We start from the raw sequence: 10308 nt of genomic DNA, 5'->3' as shown, positions 1-10308 counted from the left end.
TCTCTCTCTCTCTCTCTCTCTCTCTCTCTCTCTCTCTCTCTCCTTCTCCCCCCCTCTTCTCTCGCCACTCACCTTGCCATACCTCTCACTCTGCCTCTCCATCTCCAGCTTGCAAAGAAGCCCAGAATGGATTAGAGATGGCATCAATGGGATGAGACGTATTACCAATCAATTTGGAGGGAGCATGGTATTGTTCTTCTGAGTGGAAAACTTTGGATCTGGCCAATGTGCCCATGCCAAATGCAGTTGATTAGGAGATGAAGTTGTGTGGAGAAGTGACTCTCACGCACACTCTCTGTCTCTGTTGTGCTGTCCTGTCTCATTTCATACAAAACTACTGCTTGTGTTCAGTCACTAAAGTCTTTGAGGACTGTTTTGTGGTGTGTCTGTATTGTCTAGGAGAAATATGTTGGATTTAAGAAGCTGTAAAGTAGCTTTGTACTGATCTGGAGAGAAAGGAGGATAAACAAGCAGATTTAGAGAAACTTGATCAGTGTTAATGGTGATGGCTGAGGCTTTCATCTTCACTGATGCCTTCTGCCAACCAGCCATTCTACTGATTAGACGGCTCTGCTGAAAAAGAAAGACTAACCATGCCTGTAGTTTACATTTCTCTTCTATTCCTCCTCTGATTATAAAACCCATGCTTTACTTCTGTGCTGACAGATTAAACATAAACCTAGGGTTGACTGTGACATCAGACTTGAATGAGGACCCTGAGGATGCAGGTGGGGGCCTTGCTGGGGTCCGGGCAAGTTGTCTGCTAAGGGCAGAGGGTGTGGGGAGCAGGGGCAGAGGCTGCTGCCATATTTCTTCATGAGGGCGACAGTGACAGAGCAGCGACAAAACGAATGACCTGTCAGAAGAAATGAGAATGAATAGTTCCTGTGTTCCATGGAAAGAGGACTCTTCAAGCATCAAGAGGCAGTTGGTTTGGAGACAAAACCCAGGGCCAAATCTGTAGCTAGCATGACAGCTAACTACTCTGAATCCTCAGTCTCTGGAAAAGCCAACAGGAAAATACTAATGATGGCCACTAATATGGAAGGTTGTACATAAATTGGCTGGTAAACTGTGACATCCTGCCACCTGACTATTATGAAGAAATGTTTAAAAAATACATGAAACAAAATGTGTGTTTGTCCATTTGTGGTAAGTGATGTGCAGAGAAACCCATTTGCTTCAGGATGCAAATGGACCCACCACCTTTTCTTTGTGTAGAATTGAATCTGATTTTACTTTGGCATGTAAAATGGCAAAGCTCTTCAGTATCTAGCTGATTCAAGAGAGGACAGGATTGATCTCATTTACTTCACATTTTTATTTAATTCCACAGCAACATAATACAAGCAGAGGAGAGGAATTCTGTTTGTCTGTAGCTGGTGTGAGGACAGTGACAGTGATGAAAAATATTTGATGAAACACTGATTAATTTCCAACATTGTGGACAGCTGTTGTAAGCACACCAGCCATGCCATCTCCCACAGTTTATGTGCATCCCCCGTGCTTTTAACCAAACTATACTATATAAGCTCATTTTGCCAGACTGTTGTTCTCACCGTAGCTTCGGGATGGTGTGGGTGTAAAAGACTGACTGGCAAATTCCAAGCCATACTCTTAGTTTTGTTGGACCTGCTTGGGTTTTACTGTTTTATGAAGTCTGGTAAACTCATCTAATTTCCAGCACAAGCTCCATTCAGTTTCAACATGGGCAGTGGGTTAATTATTCAGAATAATGGGAAGTGCCTGAATCGAGAAGGTCTATTTCAGTGGTAGAATATACTGTAGTTCCAGTGCAAACCAAAACTATTTGCATGGCGAGATACCTAAGCTACATTCACATTACATGCTGAAGTGACTCAAATCCAATTTTGTTTTTCCATACAAATGACTCAGAGCTGATCTTCCATATATGTGTGAACAAAACCATATCCGATCTGGGCCACTTCCATACTGTATATGGTGCTAGATCTGATTCAGATCATGTGGGGGTTTTTTTCAGTGTCTCACTCTGCACATGTAGATGTAGCCTGTTGACATTGCCCTGTGTTGTGGGTCGTCTCCTAACCTGAAGAATAGCGGTTCAATTCCCAGCTTGTCATGCCTTGAGCAAGACACTGAACCCCCAGTTGCTCCCAGTGATGCCACTGGTGCATGAATGTGTGAGGGTTTGGGAGTGTGAATGGCCAAATAGCACTTTGAATAGTGAAAAGTGCTTTGAGTGTGCTGCAATGCATAGAAAAGCACTATACAAGTATAAGCCCATTTGCCATTCAGTGTCTGCCCCTCACAAACCAGTCCAAGTAAACACAGAGGAGCCGCATGGGTCAGAGGAGACATGACAATGTCACACATTTGTTAGACATTTACTTTTCAGATGAGCCGTGAGTAAATTGTACTATTTGACCATCAAACATATGAGACTATTGTTGTTATTCTTGTACACATGCAGCTCACAGTCGATTAAACCTGTGCAGATATGGCTCTGTAGGATCTCAGTAGAGTTCAGATTTGAGCTGCATACATGTCACTTACAAACATGAATGTGAACCATTAACACAAAAAGATCAGAAGTGAGCATTAAGGCCTGTAATGTGAACAAAGCCCTAGTGGTCGTTGGCAAGTTTCTGTTGTTTCTGTTTTTGTTGATGGTGACAGTTTTGTCAAACCAACCTGGTGAATTAATATAATATATGTAACAAAGTGCCCTTTCTAAAAACGGGTCTTTGTTGTTTTAGTGCTCTATTATCTCTTTTTTCTCCATTGCTTTCTCTCTTACTGTAATTCTCTGTTATACTGCAGCGTCTCCCCACCTCTTTTCCTTTAACTTTCCCCCTTTGTTTGCCCCTCTACACTTCTTTTTCTGTCTCATCATTAGTGGCTGTCCCATGCTGAGGGGAGAGTAATCTGAACTAAGTGTCCCAGGGGCCCATTCCTTTACTTCCTGCTGTAGGAATAAGCGGTCTATTGATTAGTTATCAGCCCGTAATTGGGCTGCGATCTCCCTCACCCTCAGATATCCTCCAGATATATGACACTCCTGACAGCCTGGGAGGTGGCTGAGGAGGGCGGGAGGAGGGCGGGAGGTGAGCTGTGGCGGCGGCAGGGAGTGTCCTCCTTCCTGCCTGCTTGCCAACAATTTACTCAACAAAATGTCTTCCTAACCACACAGATGCCAACGTCTGCCCGCATCTTGCTTCCTGCAAAGGGGATTTTCATACATTGTGCCAGGGAAAGATTATTCAATCTTAGAAATTATACAGTCAGCGAGAGGTCCTGCGGGATTTTATGCTGTGTGCTAACTACTGTATGAACACCCATTTTTGTAAGTTTTTCCTGGGAATAAACTCTGAAATTGTAATCAGAGTTTTAAAATGAAAATGGTGCGGCTTACTGAGAAAGAAACTTATATAAGCCCAGAGTAAGTGCACCATTCGCATATGGATAATTGCCTGTGAGGGATTTCAATACAAATTGAGGCTCAGGAAGTGGATAAGCAACAGGAAGAGTGTCTCTACTCCTGTGTAAGCATCCAAATCTACTGTGAGCGCGCAAAGAACCATGACTAACTCTTACTAAGTCTGTTTGTACATTTTTAGGAAAAGCTTTAAAATATTTTCTTCTTCATTTCAATCCTCCTTGCTGTCATAATGTCCTTTTTCCCCAAAAATTGTGTTGCTTTCAAGATCTGTCTTTTAGAGTCAGAAACATATATATCACCCTCCAAAAGCTCCCATACTTTCCACTCATCACCATGAAGGCGTTAATTGTGAGTGTGTGTAAGCTTGATCCAAGTGTGTGAAGAGAACATGAAGAGGAGATGCGTCTTGCTGGGCCCTCTAGAAAGACAACACATCAAACCCTCCATTTAGCAGCCAGATTAACGCTTATCCCAGCCGTTCTCCTGCTCCCTCGCTCCTCCCGTCTCTCCCTCAAAACCACATCTGATAAACATCTCATTTCCACACTCAATATTGCCATAATCAAAAGTCCACCCATTACACAAAGCCTGTTCATCATCCTGCTTCACTCATCCCTTGGTTCAGTAATGATCAACCTCTATTCCCTTCATTCTCCTCCCTTGCTGTCCCCACGAGCAGGGAATATCTCAGTGGAAGTCCATTTGTCTCCTGGCATTAATCAAGTGGAGATATAAAGGATTGTTGTATGAGGCTGTGATGTCCTGTGGGCTGTATTGTGTCTGCAGCCTCCTTTCTGACAGAGTGTAGAATAATGCAAAGAGATTTGACTTTAGTTTGCCTCTTGAACACTGTTGCTTACTAGGATTTAAAGGCAAATGATTCTTTAATTTTCGAGGAACAGATGAGGCTAAAATTTATATTTTCATTCATCTGCAATCATCTGAAATCAGACCTCACATGCAGGCGTTTACATTGTCATCTTTCTTTAGGCCAAATCTTTCAGTGTCTCTAGAGGGAGAGAGCATGTGTGGAAGGACTTCTGACGAGGTCTTAGGGAGGTCATGTGGACCGTTGTGTTTGTAATGTTATTATTTTTCACTTCCATTTAAAAAAATTCTTTTTGTTGCCTACATTTTATAAGTGAGACCTGCTGTAGTGTGTGTGTGAGTTTATATTATCCTTCAAACATGGAATGAATGTGACGACGGTGTGGATGAGGTGAAGGCAAAAGACTTCCTCTATGGTACAGTTTCACTCAGACTAATTGGGAAACTCTTTATGAATATGAGTACCATTAATAACTGCACAGATTGGACACCGCCAGCATTAATATGAGCGTACAGCTGCAGAGAGCATATACAGTATTGGCCACATCAGTAACAACTCACAACCTCCAACATAAATCATCACACTAGGCTGTACAATGAGAGTTGCACTTGCAAATACTGTTCATATAAGAATCTTATCATTAGCCAAAATCCAGTCCTTCTCTAGTTTCAGTATGACAACCACTAGGAACTATTAGCTACACAAGGAAGCAAATAACGTGAGTACCTTGTATTATTTTTGTTATTTTGTGAGTGTTGATTCCTTTTACCCGCTCCTCCACATGCTGGGTGATGCACAATGGGGATAACTAATGAGGCCAATAATGTAGCAGTGTGTGTCTAATGAGACAATGAGCTCGGGTTCCATTCAATTCACGCTTAATTTTTTGTGCGTTTGTGTGTAAACATGATTACAGTCATGAATGTCGAATCCACAGTGGACGGCACGCTCTTGCACCATCCAGTTTCACATCGTTACATTTACAAATCCTTTGAAAATTATTAAATCACAGACTGTGCTGACATGTGAAAGACAGATCTTTTTCATCAGGGTACCTTGTTTACAGTAGGGATAATATTTTAAGTAGTATTGTTGTTTTTTTAAAGTGGAATGGCAATGCATCGTCAACACCAGAGAGCAGATGAGGCTACTCAGACAAAGCCTGCGATGTCCGCCTGCTGTGAGAGACAATAACCAGATGTGAAGAGGAGAGTTTGACACATGCAAGTCTGCTCATTGCAGCCAATTACCAGGTTGACACATTCTTCTGGCAGGCAGCGATCCAGAGAGAGAGAGAGGGTTGTCTTCTAATCAAGTCTATTCAGTCATTTGTATGGTTGTTGGGGGTTTTATTTGGCATAATGATTGCATTTGGGCTTTTGATTAACCATGGTGAATTTTCTGCCACTGTAGAATTTAACTGGATCAGAGAAACAAAATACTACAGAGTAACAGATCAGCAGTAGACCCATGTCTTGTGGAGTTACAGTGTAATCTCACTTGTTGAAGGCTTATTTCTTCTTCTTCACTGACCACGCAGGCATCAGACAACTCAAACACAGAGCAGCCACCTGCTTCCTGCAGGTAAATTAATCAGAAAGGTTGTAAAAGTCTAATTAATGCAGGACTGGGGGAGCAGGACAATGAGACAGTGAGAAGACCTTTTCTCTAACACTTTGCAAATATGACACTTTGTTTCTGTGCTGTGGAAGCTTTTTATCTTAATATGAATTCTTTTTCCCCCTATAAACACCACTGGCAGAGGAAAGAATGTTAAAGTTCTTCTTGATCCTCCTTGTAACAGTGTAGCTACTCAGAGCTCCTCGTTCTATTACAAAAGACAGAACAGTTAGTTACTATCCCATGAAACAGTTCACTTTCTGTGCTGCTAATTAAATGTGTCTCCGATGAGCCCACTGAGCCCACTCGTCTGGTAGTGCACCATTTGGAGGGCCACCAGAGTTTAATATATGGCATTAAACAGGGATTGGGAATGAATATGAAGCCTGCCTCCCATTGGGATTGTAATGAATGATTATAAGGCATAATCTTAGTAATACAGAAATCCTTTAGTTGAGTTCTTGTCGTTTTATTAAAGTTACTGTCTGTTAAATATGGTAATGTCTGGCTATTTTTAGCACACTTAAGATTTTGAATAGTGTGAGTGGGGTTATAAAATGCATATCTTGCAGTTACATAAAGTGAGCTTTAATGAGTTTTTTTTCTCAATGCGCTTTTTTGTCAGAACATTGTGATCATTTTTTTTAATATACAGCATTCAGATCAAATCATCTTTGTCTTAAATACATTATACTGTATTTCTGCATATTATTTATATTACAGACCTCACAAGTATACAGTAGCTCCTGCTTTTACAAACAGAAACAAAAAAAACCTGCAAGCAAAACATCTCTGCTATAAAGGTGGGTAACAAAGCAAACAACATGCACACCCTCTGTGAGTGCACAACTTCAGTGAACCCCAGAGGCAAACAAAAGGTTAGTATGCTGAAAATAAAAGTGAGGTCTATCGCAACCCGCTACATAAGTCACACTGTAATGAGGATGTTTTCAATAGATGTAACAATTAGTAAATTCACTGTAGCAGTAAATCAGAGGGAAGGCGAGGATTATTGGTTATCTTTTACACAGGATGCATCAGTGTTCTCCTGGGGTGAACTCTGAAAGGTCAGTGTTTCATCAACACATACTGTAGCTGGACTCTACATGTAGGGGCCTGACTATTAACACAGCATTTTCATTCTCTGATTGATAGGCTGGGTTCACAAAATGGAACAAATACTAGTTATGTGAGTGTTTACATGTGTTTAGGGTCGTTAGAGATGAGTTCAGGCGTGTCAGTCTTAGAGTAAGGAAACATGCACTCAGCTTTGAGTTAAACAAAGACCTTGATTCTCTTCCATACAGATTATATACTACTACTATACTATAAAATACTGATGTGCAAATGTCCTTAAATGTCTTATGTACAGTAAAAACACGAGACTCTAAGTGTGCGTCCTCCTGCAGTATAAGCTTATTTTATCATACTGTATAAACCTAAGTGCAGCCCCATGTAGTGTGTGTAGGGGTGGGTGGGGGTCATCCCTGATATAATAGAGAGTGGTAAACTTTGTGGTAGTGAGCTGGCTATATGAACCTCCAAGGGGAGACAGAATGAGGTGCATACAGGACTATTAGCCCTCAGTAGCACAGCTGATGCATTGGCTCTGAACTTTGCTGGTTAACCCTTGAGACTCCTGGGTTGATAAATCCTGATTTAAGAGGTCTGGCAGCTCACACAGCAGCAAGTGTCCACCGCTGCATCAAATGTCCACTGCGTTGACATATACAGCTTAAACCTCTGTCTCTGTGTGTTTTTGACTGGTGTGCAGGGAAAGCTGCTCATACAGAACTTAAAGGACATTTTGCATGGATCATTTTCATTATCTCTCTTATTGGTGTCACACAGTTTTTCTGTCTCTAAGCTAAAATAAAAGCAAGAAAACAATGTCACGATAGTGGTTAAAAGACCTACATGTACAAATTACTTTATAAAAAGCAATAAAAAATTGAATTAATTAATAAAACATTTACTGCTGTTCCTTTCAAGTTAATTTCCAATATCCTGCTACCAGTCTGAATTTACACTACAACAGCTCCAACATACAGTAGTATCAGATGGGACACCTCATCTGTTTAATATTTATTCACAAGCATCAGAGGCACGTCTGTTGTGTGTTCTGATGAATAAAACACGATGTTTATCCTTCCTGTTTAACTTTAAGTCCCTATGAACAGTCACAGGGACCAGGAGAATATTTACTTGTGTTGGGGCACTGGGGACTTGGATTATCTGCTGGCGGCTTTGTAGTTTTCTGAAGCCTCCCCGTGTGACATGTTCCAGGGAGAGTGCTCATATTTACTCTCCAGTCCTTTGTGTATAGTCCTCCTTATTGTTTGTTTTTATTGTGCCACCACTCATGCTGCCAGAGGAATGTGTTCAAGGAAAAAGACACATACACTGATGCTGTGATCATTACATGGGATTGAGACTAAGAGCACAAGTGGAGGTGCTATAACTGTTCCATTAGAAAATATATATTTATGTTAACAATAACTTGTATTTAATCTAAGTACATCATCCTACAACATTTCCCCAATTAAAGGGGGTGTAGAAGCTTGTGTTTCTTTTTCTTTTTTCACCCTTTCCCCTCCTTTGAAACTATGGCAAATGTGGCCATGGTATAAGAGTTTACCTTGTTAAATAACCTTCAGCTCCAGCAGTAGAGCTGAGAAGAGAGAGCAGACGAAATTCTACTTAGTGTAAGTGATATAAAGACATTTCTCCACTTGAAGCAGATACATATTTGCACACCACAGAGGTATCGGACACACACACACCCTTACGAGAGCCTCGTGAAATATTCTTTTACACCGAAAGGTGGCGACATTTAATTTCCAAACTGTGTCATTAAACCAGATCCACGTTGTCCTCTTTGTAAACACTTTCACCTTCCTCCCGCAACGATCCGCTTAATCTGTGCTCATCTGTTTCTGTGTTCTGATAGTGTTTATGCACCATTTATCTGACTCTCAGTGAAAATCATTCAGATGTATTTTAAAGGCTGTGAAGAGATTTAAAAGCATGTATTTCTGTGAAAATCGTTTTGAGAATAATTTGACTGGATTTAGAAACCCGCCTGTCTTATCAATGAAATACACCTGTGCAAAAGTCTGACTATATCAGCGCGCTATAATGGAGCAACATTAAGAAAGTGTGAGTAATGAACACACAATACTGTTGATAACTCTGACAATTCAATGTAAACTGTACTTTAAGTGATTATTATCATGTAAAGGCATTAATTACTGTATGTGTTCCAATTGTAACAACGTGCTGTACATGCGTATTTACCATCTAATGCCTTGGTTTAGTCGGAATCTGCTTTATTTTTCTTGCTTTCTTTTTCTTTCAAGCAAAGTGAGAAAATGGCGCATATTAAGTCCAATATGTCAATCTGCTCATTGGCATGAACAGTTCAGAAAACTTTGGTTTCTATACTATTATGCTAATTACGCCCCCAGGCTGAGCTGCTCATTGGCTGAGTCTCGGTCAATTTCATATTTCAGTCCTGACGTCAGGGCGCCTATAAAACTAAGCAATGCTTTTTAACTCGTCGGCTGACTGATCCCGTTAAGAAAAAAAAATCTATCAATCCTTGGGTGGAGTTTTTCCCCCATTCTCCACAAGGCAACTATTTGCCCGGGACACGTACGTGAGCCTCCTCAAATTGGCGCACTAATCCTAAAAGGAGCCATGAAGTGTTAAATGGTAGAAACAGAGAGAGCGGTGCTCAGATACCCGCACGCTGGGAGAGAGTGAGGAAACAGCGCTGCTCCAATGCGTCTGTGCAACACAGACTGAAGAAAAAAAACTTAGCGACTCACAAAACCAAACCCTGCGCCGCGCAATTAGTGCGAGAAATCCACTTTTTCCTTCGGTTTTGAAGAAAATAAATAAATAAATCAAGCTGGCTCAGTGCGTGTCTCAGCAGCCCACTTTGACAGGTGCTCCTCACCCCCTTTGGAGGACTGTCAACAGCAAGAGGATGGCATCAGAGCTGGCAATGAGCAACTCCGACCTGCCCACCAGTCCCCTGGCCATGGAATATGTTAATGACTTCGATCTGATGAAGTTTGAAGTGAAAAAGGAGCCGGTGGAGCCCGATCGCAGCATCAGCCAGTGCAGCCGCCTGGTCGCCGGGGGATCCCTGTCTTCCACCCCGATGAGCACGCCTTGCAGCTCGGTTCCCCCCTCTCCAAGCTTCTCGGCACCCAGTCCGGGATCAGGGAGCGAACAGAAGGCACACTTGGAGGATTTCTACTGGATGACCGGGTACCAACAGCAGTTGAACCCCGAGGCTCTGGGCTTTAGCCCGGAGGACGCCGTAGAGGCGCTGATCAGCAGCAGTCACCAGCTCCAGACCTTCGATGGCTATGCCAGAGGGCAGCAGTTCGGCGGGGCAGCCGGGGCAGGAGGGGCCAGTGCCGGGGAG

The 10308-nt window shown here is 42.1% G+C and overlaps 1 protein-coding gene across 1 annotated transcript in view; it reads left to right on the top strand.

The window, feature by feature from the left end:
• The first annotated feature begins 9476 nt into the window (after positions 1–9476).
• Positions 9477–10308, top strand: part of LOC109967395 (transcription factor Maf-like) — a 44824-nt gene continuing 43992 nt past the window's right edge. The window contains exon 1 of the mRNA XM_020612925.1: positions 9477–10308. This exon is cut by the window's right edge and continues 386 nt beyond it. Within this exon, the coding sequence (XP_020468581.1) occupies positions 9862–10308 (447 nt within the window). The 5' untranslated portion in view covers positions 9477–9861.

Source organism: Monopterus albus, unplaced genomic scaffold (assembly GCF_001952655.1).
Source record: "Monopterus albus unplaced genomic scaffold, M_albus_1.0 scaffold5.1, whole genome shotgun sequence".
In the NCBI taxonomy this organism is placed as follows: domain Eukaryota; kingdom Metazoa; phylum Chordata; class Actinopteri; order Synbranchiformes; family Synbranchidae; genus Monopterus; species Monopterus albus.
The sequence above is the reverse complement of the archived record's forward strand: the minus strand, read 5'-3'. Positions and strand labels throughout refer to the sequence as shown.